At 41.2% G+C, this 18,865-nt stretch overlaps 1 protein-coding gene across 16 annotated transcripts in view; it reads left to right on the top strand.

The window, feature by feature from the left end:
- Positions 1-18,865, top strand: part of ehbp1l1a (EH domain binding protein 1-like 1a) — a 69,151-nt gene that overhangs the window by 26,450 nt on the left and 23,836 nt on the right. For 8 of the 16 annotated variants that reach the window (XR_006376664.1, XM_044185176.1, XM_044185177.1 and 5 more), the window contains 8 exons: positions 152-220; positions 420-647; positions 8,251-8,433; positions 10,205-10,408; positions 10,546-10,689; positions 12,899-13,117; positions 13,368-13,427; positions 13,512-13,614. Coding sequence is in view for 15 of the 16 variants with exons in the window: in XM_044185176.1 (XP_044041111.1) it covers positions 152-220; positions 420-647; positions 8,251-8,433; positions 10,205-10,408; positions 10,546-10,689; positions 12,899-13,117; positions 13,368-13,427; positions 13,512-13,614 (1,210 nt within the window). In the remaining variant the exon portion in view is untranslated. The remainder of the gene's footprint in view (positions 1-151; positions 221-419; positions 648-8,250; positions 8,434-10,204; positions 10,409-10,545; positions 10,690-12,898; positions 13,118-13,367; positions 13,428-13,511; positions 13,615-18,865) is intronic. The other 8 variants (XM_044185178.1, XM_044185179.1, XM_044185180.1 and 5 more) reach the window with 8 other exon arrangements.

Here is an 18,865-nt window from a genome sequence, read left to right as displayed (position 1 = left end):
GGAGTCAAGAAAGGATGTCCTTTCTCACCTTTTTATTTCTCTTTGAACTGTTTTTCTCAAACTGTTGCTTCCTCTTTTGTTTCCTATTTAAAACGCAGTTCCCTTTGCGTTCTTTCTTTCTGTCTGCTGTTCCTTTTTCTCTCTATAACAGCTTCTGCCCCTTCTACCACAAGAGTACATGATCTGGCTTGGAGGCCTGCAATTGAATCAGGCCCCACAGGTAAGTTTCTGTTCCCAGATTTACTCTTCCACCTTCATGATTGGTCCTGAAGGCCCCCCCCCATTCTGTATTTTACTGCTCCTATCCCCCCCTCTACTTATTCATCTTTTCTTTGAATACTTAATTTAATCTCTCTCTCTCTCTATCTTTTATCTTCACCCTGTCCATCCATTTATCTCATCTATTATCTTTCACCCAGTAACCTCAGAGATGGATTGGAAAACGTCCTCTGGCTCCACCATCTCGGTCCCATCTCGTCCTCCTCTGCCTGAACCCCCAGACCCCTCTGTTCCATCCTCTTTACACACACGACCACCAAGCACTACCCAGCAGGCTTGGCCCTCCGCCTATGCCTACTCATTGCCAGCTTTTACACATGCTCACCCTCCTGCACTTCCAAAAATCTTCCAGCCCAGTGCCGGATCAGGTATCGGTCAACACATATTCCTCATCCTGTGTGGTCTCTTGTCTTTTTTGGGTCAGATTATTTTGGTAGATTTGTCATTTTTTAGTAAAGAATTGTTTAATTCACACCATTCACCACTTGCCAGGAATATTACATGCATTTGATAATGATTCCAAGCATCCTGTTCCACTAGTTGCAGGTCCATATTTCAAAATTTCCTCTCGCTCAATGTTGTTGTTTCAACACAACACAAGTTGTTGTAATACATACATTTTCACAAAATTTGAGAATAAGAACTAGCTGAGTTGTAGCAGCTAAAATTTGAACTAATTAACAAAACTTACTGAACGATAAGGGCAATGAACTAATTAATCTTAGTACTTTCTAGTAGATACTGTAAATTCTCAAATAATGGCCCATTATTTACCTCAATTGCAGAGAGAACCAGACCTTTATTTGAAACAGGCTTTGATGCCTTTGATAATGATGAATTATCCCAGTTTATATATTCTATCAAATTTTATAGAAATACTCTTTTCATTAAGTAAGTGAGTAATTTTTTCCAGGTGCTTCCATTTGCTGTTTTTTGGTCACTGTTGAGATACCATCAATAATTCAACACTTTCTACACAGATTTTTCACATTTTACAGCAGCTCAAAGGGCATAACGCCTACCAGTCCTGGTACTATAGGCTTTTGTTATAATTTTTCAAATTTTAAGCATTTGCAGGAATTGTTTCAGTGACGCTATTGCGTTAGATCATGAAAAATGGCAAAGGAGAAGTGATTAGAAATAACTAGAAAACGCATTTCCTGCAGAAAATGCGTGGCATTGCTGACAGCTGAAATCAAAATTGCAAAGCATGGCTGAAAATGTAAAACTGGCAGAATTGGAAGCTGAACTGTATTACCTAAAAAAGCTAAGAGCTGCTAAGAATTGCTAGAAAAGCTGGAAGCAAAACTGTAATACTGGGATGTTGTTCAAGATGGCACTATGGATGGCTGCCTCTGTGTTTTGGTGCGTATTGATTTGTCTTGTATTATTTGTAAATTCGGTTTTCTGCTGTGATACCCGAAGCTCTTTCACCAGAGATGAGCTCATGAACATCAGGAGAACTACACCAGCAGATTTATTCTGTCTTCTGTCCATCAGTGGAATTAATGGATATTCTGGTCAAAGGTGCTCTCACCTTTGCTCATGCAGTGAAACACCAGAGGAGAGGGAAGCGTGCCGGTGCGCTTGTGCACCTCCATAGGTTTACAGACTTTGCACACCGTTACCAGGAATATTTCTCTCCAATGTGCGCTCACAGTGCAATAAACTAGATGAATTTCAGCTACTGATGAGGAAAAACAGAGACTTTTATTCATCTTCCGTTTTATGCTTCATAGAGACGTGGCTGTGTGGATCGATACCAGACTTTGAGCTGCAACAGGCAGGCTTCAGAGCTTTTTGTGACACAGAAATTTCCAGCAAAACGAAAGGTGGAGGTATCTGTTTTTACATCCACAGTGGCTGGTGCAACGATGTGACAGTTCAACAGCACTGTTCTCTTGATCTGGAATATTTATTCATGAACTGTAAACCCTTCTACTCCCCCCATGAGTTTGTTTCATTTATTCTGGTCAGTGTTTACAGAAATGGCAGAAACTAAAGTTCTGTAAACCTGTTGTGAGGACATCAAAGCAGTGGACCAGTGAAGCTATGTAGGACCTTCGGGTGTGCTTAGGTTATACTGACTGGGATGTTTTCAGGACTGCTACCAACAGTCTGGATGAGTTCACAGAGGCTGTGATGTCATACATCAGCTGCTGTGAGGACTGCTATGTACCATCACGCAACAGGGTACAACAACGACAAACCCTGGTTCACAGCTAAACTCAGACAGCTAAGGTTGGAAAAGGAAGATGCGTTCAGGAGTGGAGACAGGGACAGGTTTAGGGAATCGAAGTACAGGTTTAGCAAGGCAGTGAGAGAAGCTAAACGACTGTACTCAGAGAGACTACAACACCAGTTCTCAGCCAACGACTCTGCTTCTGTCTGGAGGGGGCTCAGACACATCACCAACTACAAACCTATGCCCCCCACTCCATTAACGACTTGTGCCTGGCCAACCAACTGAATGAGTTCTACTGTCGCTTTGAGAGACAATGGGACAGTCCTGACACCATCCCTTGTGACTCCATCCACCAGCTCCACCTCTCCTACCTCAGCAGGGGTCTGGGGCTCCATCGTTTAGCTCCATCCTGGAAAGGGATGTCAACAGAATGTTCAGGAAGCAGAACCCCCAAAAAGCAGCTGGACCAGACTCTGTCTCCCCATCCACCCTGAAGCACTGTGCTGACAGCTGTCCCCGGTGTTCACAGACATCTTTAACACCTCACTGGAGACATGCCGTGTGCCATCCTGCTTCAAATCCTCCACCATCATCCCTGTGCCCAAAAAAGCAAGGACCACAGGACTTAATGACTACAGACCCGTTGCCCTGACCTCTGTGGAAATGAAGTCAGGAGACAGAACGTGAGGCTGGGGAAACATGTCTGACTCCTGGACCATCAGCACCAGTTCCCCTCAAGGCTGCGTTCTTTACCCTCTGCTCTTCTCCCTGTACACCAACAGCTGCACCTCCAGTCACCAGTCCGTCAAGCTCCTGAAGTTTGCGGATGACACCACCTTCATTAGGCTCATCTCTGATGGGGATGAGTCTGCCTACAGGTGGGAGATTGACCACCTGGTGACCTGGTACAGTCAGAACAACCTGGAGCTCAATGCTCTTAAGACAGTGGAGATGGTTGTGGATTCCACAGTGTCGACTCCCCTGTCGAAACTGTGGAGTCCTTTGAGTAGTCAGAAAGACTAGAAAGGCGCTATATAAGTACAGTCCATTTACCATCCTTCCTCTTCCTGGGCACCATCATCACCCAGGACCTCAAGTGGGTGTGAACATCAGCTCCCTCATCAAGAAAGCCCAGCAGAGGATGTACTTCCTGCAGCAGCTAAAGAAAATCAACCTTCCAAAGACAATGATGGTGCACTTCTACACTGCCATCATTGAGTCCATCCTTACCTCCTTCACCATCTGGTACGCTGCTGCCACTGCCAAGGACAAGGGCAGATTGCAGCGTATCATTCGCTCCGCCGAGGTGGTGATTGGCTGCAATCTACCTTCCCTCCAGGAGCTGTATGCCTCCAGGACCCTGAGGTGTGCAGGATGATCCCTCCCACCCTGGACACAAACAGTTTCAGACACTCCCCTCCGGCAGGAGGCTGTGGTCCATCAGGACCAAAACCTCATGTCATAAAAACAGTTTCTTTACATCAACAAGAGATGGTGTCTCCCTCCCGAACCCAAACTGGGACCTGATTCCACAGGAGAGGAGCTTGATAACTGAAGGCTCTGGCTCCCATTCTACTTTTGGAGACTCTAGGAACCACAAGTAACCCTGCATTCTGGGAGTGCAGTGTTCTAATGTGGTAATACGGTATTATGAGCTCTTTAAGATACAATGGTGCTTGACCATTAAGAGCTTTGTAGGATTTTAAATTCTATTCTGGATTTTACACAGAGCCAGTACAGAGAAGCTAATATTGGAGAAATATGATCTCTTTTCCTAGTTCTTGTCAGTACACGTGCTGCAGCATTCTGGATCAACTGGAGACTCTTAAGGGACTTATTCGGGCAGCCTGATAATAAGGAATTGCAATAATCCAGCCTAGAAGTAACAAATGCATGGACTAGTTTTTCGGGCATCATTTTTGAGACAGGATGTGCCTGATTTTTGCAATGTTACATAGGTGAAAGAAGGCAGTCCTTGAAGTTTGTTTCATGTAGGAGTTAAAGGATCAAAGATAACTCAGATGTTCCTTATGGTGCTGCTGGAAGCCAGGGCAATGCCATCTAGAACAACTATATCTTTAGATAATGTGTCTCTGAGGTATTTTGGGCCAAACTTCAGTTTTGTCAGTTTTAACATTAGAAAATTGCAGTTCATCCAGGTTTTTATCTCCTTAAGGCATGCTTGAAGTTTAGCTAACTTGTTAGTTTCATCTGGCTTGATCAGTTGAAGAGGATTTGAAGATTTCTCCCATTCAGTTCCATTATAAAAACATATGAAAAAAGCTTAATATTTTAATAAGTATAAGAGGTAGAAAGATGTAGCGTCATAGCACATATCCTGAGAGCTATGAGTTGAATACAAGCATAAATGTCCTTAAAGAACTGAACATTTTGACATTTGAATGGTTTCTGTATCTCAAAGTATGCAGAAGTAGTAGTCGCCCGAAAAATGTACAGAAGAATAATAAGTAGGAAGTCAGAATAATATAGATTATAAGAACAATAGTGTGAATGCGGAGTCAGCACAATTATAGTTTTCATTCACTAACTAGAAAATGCAGTGTGAATGCTTCAGCTGAAATGCAGAGTTTGAAACAACTTCCTTAAGGAAAAGCTTTCCATCACCAGGAACTGAACCTCTGACCCAGCACTTCTCAAATAGTGTAACACTCAGTCATCCAATCAACCATGTTGAAACTGTATGTTGAAAAAACTCCTAAGGAAATTTGAATGAATGAAAACTATAATTCTGTTAAAAATAGAAACTGAGAGCAGCAGAGTGGTGAGTGGGAATCAGTGCTGCCATTGTAGTAAAGGTAATTCCAACCCCCATCAATGTTTTTATGGCAATATGAATTTGTTTGTTTGTACTTGCATTATTTGAATACTTGCTTTTATTCAAGAATTTACAGTAACATTATTTATTGATAATGATGATGTTGAATTAGCTAGATTTATTCATTATGCTTCTCTCTATGTTGCACGTTACTGTCTTTAATTAATTAATAGTAATAATTAAATAATAGTTTCACATGTAAATGGCCACACAAGGTAAAAACCTCACTTTCCTATGCTGCAAGACCCAGCTTAAATGTCAAGCAAACTACTTTCAACATTGAGTTTAATTTCAACTTGAAACCTAAAGATACAAGCAAATGCATTTTATCCACTGTAACAGGCTGGTCCTGTAGTTGAGCATGTGGTCCTTTAGGTTTGGACAAAAGTGTCTATCCTAACCAAATTTTGGTTGTAATGTCTGAATTAAAATCAGTCTGACTAACGGTTGTGGATTTTTTCCACAAAGAAGTCAGTGTAATTGTTAAAGGTATAAACCTGGGTTCTTGGAATTAAGTAAGTAGAACAAGCCCATGACTTTAGGTCTGGAGTTATGTAATATGGTATAATTTTTTTATCGAAGTCCAGCTACAACAAGGGGATTAAAATCATTTCTCTGCCAAGGAATGAACTGAATGCCCTCATTTTGAATTCTTGAGCCTAACCCAGGTCTATAATCATTCTCTCCATCAATACATATTTGAAATTTCTTGCTAAATGTCTTAAATTAATTTCACAGCAACAGTGCATTGTCACAGTTAATTTGTGTACAGAAATGATTCTGGCTTTTGGCTTTTCTCCATCTACATCCAGACAGGGCTGTTGTCAGGCCAGTGAACTCTGGCAGATTCTGTGCTGATACAATTTGTTGTTTCCTAAGTTATGGTTATGGGAAAACTTGCCTACATTTTAGCTATACTGTGCAGCAATGAGTAATTTTCTTTTAGCGTTAGACTGATGTTGATTTGAAGGTTGATATGTAATACTGTATGTAGGTACAGTACCGGGCCCCAGGAGTTGGTAGCTTGTTGGTGATATTTTCTTCATCCTTTTTTCTTTCACAAAAGCAGACAACTTTAAGTATAAGTTGACTGTAAGTTTCAGTTTTAATTTAATTTACTGTACGTGACAAAATGACAAAATGGCTAGACTGAGCCTTATCACTATATTACTTTTTGCAGCTTTTCAAATAAAATTGCTGGTGGCTCATCTTTTGAGCAAATAACCTGTACTCTGAAATTTGATCATTTTTAGGGAATGGTTTTAATGGTAGTTTTGGGAAATATGCTAGTCAGTATGTTGTTAGCATAAAGACTGGAAGCTGTGTCCAAAGTTCAAAAATACACTTATCAATACCTCTAAAGCTCATGTGTGCACAAACAGAAATGCAAAAACAACTATTTGTGGTTTTACAGGGAGTTACGTGCGTAACGTACCCACGTGAGGTTGCCTGTACAGCGACCAAAATCAAAATCTGTACTCACTGAAAGCATCTGGCTACCTATGCTATATGCGAAAAAACAGCATAGAAGTGCTGGGCAGATGAAGAAGTAGTTCAAGCACATAACTCCTTCTAAAGTCATGAATAAATACTAGGGGCGCATATGTGAGTGCTGACCCTTGGCACATGGCTCGTCTGTTTGTTTTGTATCAACATTTGCTACTGAAAAAAAGTCAATATGTGGCAATCATGTTAGGGAATATGTTCGTCACGTTTGTAGTGGTGATCTGGGCTCTGGTGATCCTCCGGGAGACTGTAAACGCTTGGAGCAAAGCCCCGGAATCTATGGAACAATGAATTACCTGCATGCCTGTCTACATCCGGGAACACCTGCTGAGCTTCTGACAGATTTAATAAAAACTCAGCCGAAACCTTTTTAGTGGTCCTGAAATCATCTGCTTCGCACATTGAACTGCCCATCTCAAAACAAAGAGGATTAAGCGTGGATCTAGAGGGGGGATACGGAACTGGCTCAAAAGGAGAGGTAGTTTCCCTCTCCCTACAATCACCCTATCCAATGTGCGCTCACTACAAAACAAGATGACTGATCTTTCCACACTTGCCAAGTATGACAGAGATTTTAGTAAAGCCAACCTGATCTGTTTTATGGAGTCCTGGCTTTCGGAGGATGTAAGCAACATTGATCTGTAGGGATACTCACTCGTTTAATTTGACAGAGACGCTAGACGAACAGCGAAAAGCATCAGAGGTGGATTATGCATGTTTATGAAAACCAGCTCGGCAACCAACTTAATGGTACGTGAAACTGACTGTTCCACTCAGTATGAGATCATGACTGTTTCTTTTCGACCGTACTACTTGCCTCGTGGGTTTGGGCAAATCACTGTCATTCTGGTATATGCGCCTGGCCCAGATTACACACTAGCAACTGAGTGCATAGTTGCCATTTGCAACGTAACTCTGCTGATGATCCGATCCTCTTATTGGGGGATTTAGACAGATGTGTCATTTCCACCCATCTGCCAAATTTGGAGCAATATGTGACCTGTCCAATGAGGCTTAATAAGACTCTGGACCAGTGCTTTAGAAATGTGGATTCCCACCACTAGGACTGTCAGATCATAACGTCATCCACCTCTTGCCAAAGTAGTTCAGAAACTAAAAAGGGAGAAACCCGTTAAACACCTTCAGGCCTGGACAAATGATTCAGTTGAAGAGCTGAGGGGTTGTTTTGATGCCACCGAATGGGACTTATTCCTCAATGACCAGGTGTCCTGTAATAACCCTGAACTGTTAACCTACACTATCACTAGTTATCTCAACTTCTGTGTTGACTCTGTCGTAAAAAGAAAAAAATGTTTAAAAAAATCTGTTTATTTCTAGTTTCACTCACCATTTTTCTGTCTTTTGGTTTGTCTTCCCGCTCTCCCCTTTCCTCTTTTCTCTTACTTTTCTGCCACTTCCTGTATGTACTCTGCTCTCTTTTTAGTGCCCATTTCAGCTCCTCGAAGGCCCCATAGCTTCCACAGTAACTCCTCTCCAGCTGAGGGCTTGGAAACCCAGGCTTTCTCTATCTTCACCCCTTCTAAGGCCCTCTCCACCTCTTCTCTCTCCTCTTCACCCTCTGATCCATCTCTCCATCCTCCCGCTTTCTTTGATGCCTCACAGACAGGTATTACATAATTCACTTCATATAATGCTATTTATTGATCTTGATTTGCTGTAAGGGCTAATGCTGCACTCACATTCAAGACAAGCATTAACTCCTACTTTTATCTGTTAATAATTTTATGATCACTGCTGTCAAAAATAGACCTGTATGACAATTTATACTGTTGGAGAAAATAACTAATTGCAAGTCTACACATCTACATGGTAGAGTTGGGCGACCGTTTCTATTTTCATATCGTTCGATTGCCAGAGGGCGGCGGGAGGGGGTGGGGGGAGAAAAAAAGCATCGACCTGCGGTGGAAAAGTTGAAACAGAATCAACTTTTGGAGAAACACAACCCGACATCATGCTGCGTTGGCCAATACGGTAAGCAGACCGGTCAAACTGCTCCACAGTAGGCCTGAAATATCACAAACCAGGTGCTATCCAGGCGGAGTTCATGGACCAAACTATGATACTCTCCCAGTTGTGTCCTCACTTGGTTTAATTTGTGTATCCAGACATCTGTGTCTGGCTTGCAGTCTATGCTGAAAAATAGCGATACCAAGAAGCTTCCTTTAGTTTGCGTTCATTTGTTTGAGAGAGAGAGAGAGACAGACAGAGAGACAGCGGTGGTCGAGCAACCTCGAGATTGAATGAGGAGAGGGAGCGCCGGTAGCGAGAAAGCCGGTGAATCAGAGAAATAAAACTTTATTTTCTGATTCTTTCACAGCAATTACATTCTAAAGCACACGATTTCAAATGCACAGTAGGGCGCAGATACTAGAGATAATTTTCTTAGTTCTGATGGTAAGTTAGTTAAAATCACCTTAATATCGGCGTAGGAAAAACCAATCGTCAATCACTCCTTCAATTGTCGATATAGGATCCGATTGCCAATCAGCACAAGCCTACTACATGGTTTTAAACTATTTTTTTAGGCATAATCACAAGCTCATTTCTGCATGAAAAAAACTGAAATGATGCCAACAAGTTCTCCAAAATAAATGACAAAATACATTTCTGATCTTGCCCCCTAATTGGCAAGTTGAAGCTCATTGCCCTCCAAAACTGTAACAAAATACTGATACAAAAAGATTTACATTACATTAGTGGTGCAGATGTTTGACATTACCATAGGTTGGCACAGTTTCCCACATATGATAGTAATGCCATGCTACTGGTAAGCATTGACAGCTCTGCACTGTGGCTGTTTGAGCAAACATTAGCTTCACAGAACGACAGGAGGAGCTGCTTCACAGCCCCAAATCGTGTAGGTCTCAATTCAGAGCTTTTCATGTAATAAGATTAAAACAATATGATTTGTGTAAACTATTCACTGTCTGCCAACTAATTGTCATGTCTGACACCTACCAAGCTAACTACTAACTCAACAACTGCCAAGCTAGTCAGCTAACTACCTGTCCGAAAATTCGAAGATAAAATGATAGTTTCTTAAAGACACCATCTTGGGCCTATTGTAAATAGTACAGACACCAGCATACAGAGAGCATATTAACCAGACAATTTTTTTGTTGTTTGGCCAACTCATGTAATTAATGTTGATTAGTTCCAGCTGTGCTTGCAACAGTTTTCTTTATAGCTGGCGAAATTGATGGTCACCAGCTATTCTTTAACTTGTTTACAGCTTGTACAAATTGAGGTTCTTGAAAATTGCACTCTTTCAAATCGCAATTTTGATGCAGCATTAGTCTTAGTATGCTTTTGTTCCACCAGTTTTCATCACTACCCTCTGTTTCTTTTCTTTTATTCTTTCTGTCTTCCTCTCTCAGCCTGTCCCAGTGCCTGGAGAGCACAGAGTGTTTCTTCCTTTTATTCTGTCCCCTCCTCCTCATTCTCAGCTCCTCTCAATTCCTTCCCGCCTATACCTCCACCACCTCCTGCTTCCAGGCAGCCCAAAGCTCGCCTCACCTCTGTGGTGGAGCCAGGCTCTGCCCTCACCAGGCCCGCCAGTCTGCCATCTGCCCCTGAGACAGGTACAGGGACAGGAGGAGGTGTTTTATCCTTTAAGAGGCTAGTTCCCACCTTTCAATTCATACACCTTTGACTACACCTTTACTTGTGTTTCTCCCTCTATCCTTCCATGTTTTTTCCCTTCTTCTCTTTTTCCCAGCTTCCTGGCAGAGTGAATGGAGGCCTCCTAAATCTCAGGCCCCTCTAGCACAGCCTGCCCTCTCTCCTAAGTTTCTGCATCTCTCTGCCAATGATCCTGGACAGCCTGCGGTGCTGCAGAAAAAGCAGAGAATAGACATGCCATGTAATGCTGCTCTACCTTTAAACCAACTCAAGCCTGACATCCTCCCCTGTTATTCAGCCTTGGCCTCCCTGCTGTACTCTTGTGTCCTTTCATTCATTTTCTCTGTTCTTTTCTAAACCCAGTGCCTCTTCTCCTGTGCTAACCTTTGATTTACTAATATATAACCTCGATTCCTTACTGATTCAGCATTTAGATGAATTTAGATAGTATATAGAATTCCACTGCCTATTTTATATAGTCCGACAACGCCCAAGTATAGTTAAAAATGTCAAGCCATTAGATTATAACGCTCATTGAATTAATATTTGCTCACATGCTGTATATAAATCACTTTGCTGGATATTCATACTGTAAGCAGTTGGTGTGGATGAATAGGGGAACAATCAATATAAACATATTTTATAGAACGATCTCCTTGACAACTGAAAGGTCCAGTGTGTAGGATTTAGTGGCATCAGGTGGTGAAATTGCATTTTGCAATCATTTGAATAAAGCTTGCATCACCCTCCCCTTCCAAGCGTGTAGGAAAAACTATGGTGGCTGTTAAACTCGTGAAAAATGCAAATAGCCCTATCTAGAGCCAGTGTTTGGTTTGTCCGTTCTGGACTACTGTAGAAATATGGCGGTGGGACATGGTGGACTCTGTGGAAGGGGACCCGCTCCCAATGCAGATAAAAACGGCTTATTCTAAGGTAATGAAAACACAATGATTCTTGATCTGTGCCATTGTTGTCCAGAAACTATTAAAAACACATCAGTGAGCCACACTGTTACACTGGGTGACATGTTCCTTCATTACCATGAACACACACACTGCAATTTATTTTGACTCAATCCCACATACACTGTCCTGCTGTCCCAAATGTGTATATTTGTGAGGTGTTTTTAAAGATTTATGTTTTCAGTAAGCACCAGTGGGCTTGGAGCTGAGGGCCACAGCCACAGTCCAAGTCAGAAAGTATTAGCGACAGACTAACACATTGTTGATTTTGGTCTTTTCACAGGATCTGTTGACAATAAAGCCCCATCCAGACATGCACCTCATTATTTATATGTGAGGGGAAAACAGGTTAAAAAAAAAATCATACAACCACTATAATAATGAGACCAGCTGTCCCTCTACTTATATTTTCCAGTTTCTTTCATGCCCAATTGCATGGATGAAATATCCAGGAAATTGCTTTACATACAGCATGTGAGGAAACAAGGGTCCCAACAACGTCTTGTCTTTCTATGTTTGTGCACTGTCAGATATTATAAAACAGGCAGCAGAATTCTCTATCTAATAAATGATGAAACTGATGAGTGCGAGAGGCGCGGCGAGCATCTGGGCTCTTTTGTAATGGTCTTGTCATGTCTGAATAAAGCCGCAAGGAACATTAATGTAACAGACTTATATCTCTGAATGACACAAAACCATTACATAAACACATAGATGAAGCCAGAAATGTCACATGTTTCATGTCTGAAAGGAGCTTGAGAAAACTATATAATGCTAGTCTTATCTTCAAAATTGGCTCATTCACAGTATTTTGTCACAGTTTGTTTTACTTTTTTTGTGCATAAGAAATGATAAGTTAAATGTATTGCAGTGGGCTTAACAAAACTTTTTTTCCTCTCTTTGTATACTAACATTTTGCTGCAGCAGCATTCATGTTAAAGTTACAGCATTCAACATTCAGTTTTGGAAGTGTTACAGATATGTTACTAGGTCTGATTTAATAAGATTAATGTTGTGACTTTCATGGAAAAGTAAATTATTCAAACATGAGACTGACATGTAAAATTGCCAACACATTTATGTAACAAGGTTCATGTTTGAAAAGAGCTTACAGAAAGAATCTCCTGCTCACTTACTGTGTCATAAATTTCATCCTTGTTAGCTACTCTGTTTCCTCCTTAATACCCTGATCTGTGTCCATCCCATGTCTTTTTCTTATATGGTGATTTTGCCTCTGGCTCTTCATGTGCTGCTTCCATTGGTCCTTTTCCATCTACTGTACTTTCTGCTCTCCCTCTCACCTGTTTGTTAGTTATCCATAGTTATTAGCTAAGTGACTGCTACAAACACTAACACTGGAGAAAATGCCTGCTGAACTGATTCTGGAAAGCATACTTAAGTTTTGGCTCATTGATATTCCGCCTTCCATTCCCTCTACTCTTCCCCTCCTTCTCATCCCTCTGCCCCATTATCTTTCCTCTCTGTCAGCTTCATTCTCTCTGCCCACTGGTCAGTCTTTGGAGCAGAAACCCCAGGGAGGGTCTGGATTTGTTCCTTCCTGGAGACCCCAGCTCACCCGTACAGTAGAGACCCCCTCACCTTCTCCTTTAAGTCCTTCATCTGCTCTTGTGCTCTGTGGGCCTCCTCCTCCTTTTCAGCCTCAAATATCCCAAACTGCCATAGCCTCCCGCAGTAACCAAGATGCAGGTACAGAATCAGAAAGGAACGATGATCCATGTTGTTCCTGCTTGATTAGAATTGGCATCAAAATTGAGTAACTAAACCCCACCAATATGCACGTCTCCCCTTGCTGGTTGTTTTTTATTAAAGCAGCTAAACACTTGATTCCACACTGGTAAAAACATACACTGTATATGCTGTGCTGTTGTGGTGGCATATGAACATCAACTTTCAGGTTATTATGTATTATCTCTTCTATGCTTTTCTTTCATTTTAGAATTCAAAAGACAGTTAAGCACGCTGAGTGAAGAGGATAACCAGTGTACAACAACTACAAGTGAGCATAAACACAAAATGCAGTGCAGTTGAATAACTGATACCTATATGCATGGCTAATTTTATATGTCTTTATGTTGTTCAGCGCCTGATCCCAGATCCCTGGCCAGCCGGAGGCCAGAGCCATCCAGGGCTTCAGAACAGAAAAGAGATGCACATTTTGGAATTGAGGTTGTCAAGGCAGTGGGGTGAGTAAATATAAAAGGCTGCGTTTTATAGGATTTGGTGTTTTTTAATATTTGGTGTGGCTGGCATGGCTGTAAAGGAATATTCCACCCTCAGATACTCCAATGCTGTTAATGTTGATGCCATCAATTTGTGGTGTCAAATGTGAATGTGAATGAGCTGTAAGTAAGTATGAAGTTAAGCATGAATGTTCATTTGTGACATTGGAAGTAGTAGTTTGCTCATAACAACTGAGGATACTGTCATCAGAGAACTACATTCACTGATGTAGAACATATGATAGGGTTGAAAGGGCTAAAAAGCTAGTAAGAGGACCTTGATTTGGCATTGTTTTGTCAAAGTTAAGATGTATTTATAACGCACTTTCCAAAATAAAAGTAATAAAGTGCTTTACAACAAAAGCATTTAACACAAAATATCTAACAAGCAGTATAGTGACAAATACAAGAGCAATAAAATAGAACTAACAAATCAGAAACAAGATCAACAAAAGACAACGTTATCAGTGAATTTTGAGAAGGTTTTTAAAAACGGCAGTTGAATTGGTGAATAGATGTGATATGTAAACTATTTCAAAGATAAAGGGAACAGAAAATATTCTGTCCCTCTTCATTTTAAGACAAAGACCTCTGTTTAATTTTAGAAAATATGGGGACATCTAGCCTTGCATAGAGTACAGGCAGTGATTTAGGTTAGTTAGATTACTGCGAACATTGCACTGACAGTACAGATGAGTGTTGTCTGCGTAAAAGTGGAAGGATACATGAAGCTTCAGTTGGTTATTTCCTAGATGTTCCTACATGTTCAAGAAATACTTTAAACAACCCTTGTGAAATTGGAAGGGTTTAGTGTGAAAAGATTTTGCTGGTTCCGCTGGTACATTTCCTTTTAACAGTGCACAGCATTTATAACAGCCTCTGAAACCGAGGAAAACCAGATTGCAATGATGTATGACGTCTTCCAAATCAACATGCCATGGAGTACTTATGTTTATGCTTATGTTTTCTAAAAATGAGAGGAAACAGAACTGCATTCTGTGACTGCTACAGCAGCAACTAGTACCAAGACTGCAGCAGCAAGTTAATGCACTGCTTCAGTTTAAAAAAAACATGTTTCTATATTTCAGTAGGCATGAATACCCATGTGTGAAATTTAACTTAACAACATGTGATGCCATTTCGCTGAGCAATGAGACTTGTCTTTGTCTTGCCTGTAACATCTTGACAACTGATTGTGATTGATTGTATTAATTAGTTGAACGTCGGAAAAATACACTATATTGCCAAAAGTTTAGGGACGTCTGCCTTTACATGCACATGAAGTTTAATGGCATCTCATTCTTAATCCGTAAGGTTTAATATGAAGTTGGCCCACCCTTTGCAGCTATAACAGCTTCAAATCTTCTGGGAAGGCTTTCCACAAGGTTTAGGAGTGTGTTTATTGGAATTTTTGACCATTCTTCTAGAAGCACATCTGTGAGGTTAGGCACTGATGTTGGAGGATCAGTGAAGCGGGTGTGTAGTGCGGGTAGCTGGCAGTCTCCGGAGGCGAAATCGTCCAGATGGCGAGAGTGGCGTGGTAGTTGATGATCCGAAGGGAAGACTGAGGCAGTGATCACCGGCAGAGCGAGAGTCTGTAACAAAGACAAAATGGAGTTACCACCGAGGCGAGAAACAAAACCGAAACTTATCTTAAGTGCAGCGGGAGCCGTTACGTTATACCCGTACGTGAGTACGAAGGACGATCTGGCATTGGTAGTGTGGAGATGCCTGGTATATAAACCGTGTAGATCAGCGATGATTGAAGACAGGTGTGCCGGTGATCAGCAGCAGACAGGAGACTGGGAAGCCAGACCAGAACACAGACACACCCACACCCACATGCACACACAAGGTAGGACAGGGGACAGCCAAGAAAAACAAGGAGAGACAGGTACACTGAAGCACACAAGGACCGTGGGGGACAATTGCTTCCACTTTGTTATAATACCACTAACAGTTGACCGTGGAATATTTAGTAGTGAAGAAATTTCATGAATGGACTTATTGCACAGGTGGAAACCTATCATTGTACCATGCTTGAATTCACTGAGCTCCTGAGAGTGACCCATTCTTTCACAAATGTTTGTTGAAGTCTGTATGCCTAGGTGCTTGATTTTATACACCTGTGGACATGGAAGTGATTGGAACACCTGAATTCAATGATTTGGAGGGGTGTCCCAATACTTTTGGCAATATAGTGTACATTGTCAAACAGAAAAATATGCCTGGAAATGCAAAGCACATTGCTGCTACACATATTTAATGGTGTTAGAGCATTTAGTAGATGTAGATGTTTCCTATAATAATAGTAATATAATGTAATTTTTCATCAAACATTAATGTTTTTATTTTACTACTTTTGCTGTGTAATCATACATGGCAACAAATTATTTGTAGTGTATATGATATTGTGGTAAATGTAAACTTGTCTTCCAACTACTCAAAGCTCTTCACACACTACATATCACCCCATGCATACACTGATGGCAGGTGCCAACTGCTCATCAGTTCAAAGAAACTAACTAATCATTCATACACACACATACACACACACAGGGCACAATTTGGGGTTCAGTGTCTTGTCCGTCCAAGGACACTTGGGGGAAGCTGGAATCAAACCATCGACCTTCCGATTGGTGGACGACCCGCTCTACCACTAAGCCAGAGTCACCCGTTTGTGGTGTGTTCCATACTTATTCGGCAACTGAAGGACATGAGTCTATCTGGTCTCATTTTATTCAAAGCCAAAGGAGATCTGCACTGATTATAAAGTTTGTTGAGAGATACAGTCCATTATTTTTGATATGTACAATTATCATTACTGATTAAGAAGAAACTTAAGGATCAGAACATGACTAATGCCTTATAAAGGCAACCACCTCCAAAGGTACAGTGGTCAATATGTATAGATCATTAGCCTGTGCAGCACGCCTACTGCTCCACCCAGCTTGCATGGGAACAGGATTTGAATTCCTCCCTAACTAGGTAATTAATTAAGGTAATTCAGTATAAAATTTTGTGTAGCGCTTATATTCTCCGACAAGACTTTCCAAAGTTGTGGACAATTATCCTGACCAATGTTGGCATGGTTCTTTGTTACATCTATTGAGATTTGGTACAGTACAGTAAGAGACGAGACTACAAATAAAAGGATTAAAATAGATGGAGAAAAAGAGAACTAAAAATGTGACTTGGTCTATGGCTAAGAGACCATTGTGTGAAAGAGATAGGAGAGTTACACAGAACCTTGTGTTACCAAGTTCTGCAGTCAGTATAGAAGAAAAGTGTGTGTACATATCTAAGGTGGAAGTTGGTCCATTGTGTCCAAGAGGGAGTTCTATTTCTCATTTACCATCTACTTCACATTTTTACATCAGTCACAAGTTATAGCCAAATATGGCTCACCTTTTACCTACATGTCCCAGAATTTGCAGGATTCCAGGGTTAGCTTGTGCTGGATCAATGAGTCGATATGAAAAGAGTGTTTGGGACAGGTGTTTTCTGTGGAAAAAACCATTGCAGATAAAAGAAGCATTTCTTTCACACATGTCTTGTGTTCAGGAACAACCTGTCAGTAATACGAATATGATTAAAGTCATGGTGGCTATGTTGCCAACATGTTCTAGAAAGGCCAGTCTTTTCCCTACATGCCCCAAACAGACAGTGATTGCAGGTATTCCATTTAGACAAAGAGTTATGGCATATAATGACATGGCCTATTTTGAGGGAATTCATTTTAGATAGTCCATTGGGAAGTAATCCTGTTCTGGTTCAGGAAAAATCACATGAGGATAAAGAACATATAAAACATATGGTAGATATGTTACCATCTTGTCCCTGGAAGGCAACCATTCCTAGTTTTCCCTCTGTGACACAAAAAGACCCTGGTGTCAGAGTCATTGGTTTATCCTCTACGGAGCCAGTTAGTGCTCAAGGTGAAGGCTTGGTTATAACCAGGCATATTTTGATGGAGAAGCCCTTGAGTAAAGGTGAAGTCTTAATTCAAGATATTTCCCCAGGTACTGTTCAGGATCTGGACAAAAGAGAAATGTTTAGTTCAGTGATGATGTTGCCCTCATGTCAGTATTGAACCTATATGCCCCAAACAGACCCAAACTCCTGGTATGCCATCTCGAGATCAAAACAATTCAGAGAACAAAGATTGGCATACCTTGAGGCAATTGATAAGCAAGAGACCAGAGAAGAACCCACAAGCTTACATTGTTCAGTGGATATCGAAAGACATAGAAATCCTTAAAGAAATGGTAAATATGTTGAATAGTTTCCCACAAAAAAACAACGTTTTTGGCTTACCCTCTACTCCACGACAAGAACCCAGAATGGTTAATGTAATGCCCTCATGCCCCAGACATAGTGGAGTTCCTGGTTTGCATTCAAAGACTGGACAAAAACGTTGTTTGTCCAGCTGCAATGAATGATTTACTTATAAAGGTTTTCAGTGGGAGAGTCCATTTATCAAAAGGGAAGTGCAGATTCTGTATGCAGTTTTGTGGTTTAGTAAGAACACTGCTGAGAGTATGAGTGCAATATTACCCTCTTGCCCTGAGAATGCTAGTGTACCTGGGTTTCCCTCTGCTCTGACACTGACATTAGCTGATGGCCCAACTATGGTGAATTTACTGCCTAGTTGTACAAAGGAATCTAGAGTTCCTGGAATGCCACTTAGAGACACCACCAAACAATTTGAGTGGCTAATGGAAAGAAATTCATTGCTACTCCCTAGGGAGAAGCAGTTACATTACATTTACAGGATGTTAATGTGTTCAATATTGATTGTGATATAATCACAAATATGGTATCGATATTGCTCTCCTGCCCTCGGACAGCGTGTTTACCAGGCTTTCCATCAGTACCATGTAAGATGTTGGCAGATATACCAAGTATGATCAGTCTGCTGCCTACTTGTCCAAGACATTCCAGAGTTTGTGGAATACCCTCTAGATTCCACAGTGAGTCTGATGAAGCAGAATGGAGTGTAGACAAAAGGCCAGTATGGGAAAAGCCAGTAACAAACCCAGGAAGACTGTCAGTAATACATGACCAGAAGATGTATTTTAGAGAAAAGGCAGTGGTTAGAATTATGGTATCAATGTTGCCACCCTGTCCCAAACACTCATATATTCCTGGAATTCCCTCTAAGGTAGGAGAGAGAGCAGTGGAAGCTTTGATGAAAGATTCTCCCAACATGTTA

The sequence above is a fragment of the Siniperca chuatsi genome, linkage group LG22 (genome assembly GCF_020085105.1).
Source record: "Siniperca chuatsi isolate FFG_IHB_CAS linkage group LG22, ASM2008510v1, whole genome shotgun sequence".
Lineage (NCBI taxonomy): Eukaryota > Metazoa > Chordata > Actinopteri > Centrarchiformes > Sinipercidae > Siniperca > Siniperca chuatsi.
The sequence above is the reverse complement of the archived record's forward strand: the minus strand, read 5'-3'. Positions and strand labels throughout refer to the sequence as shown.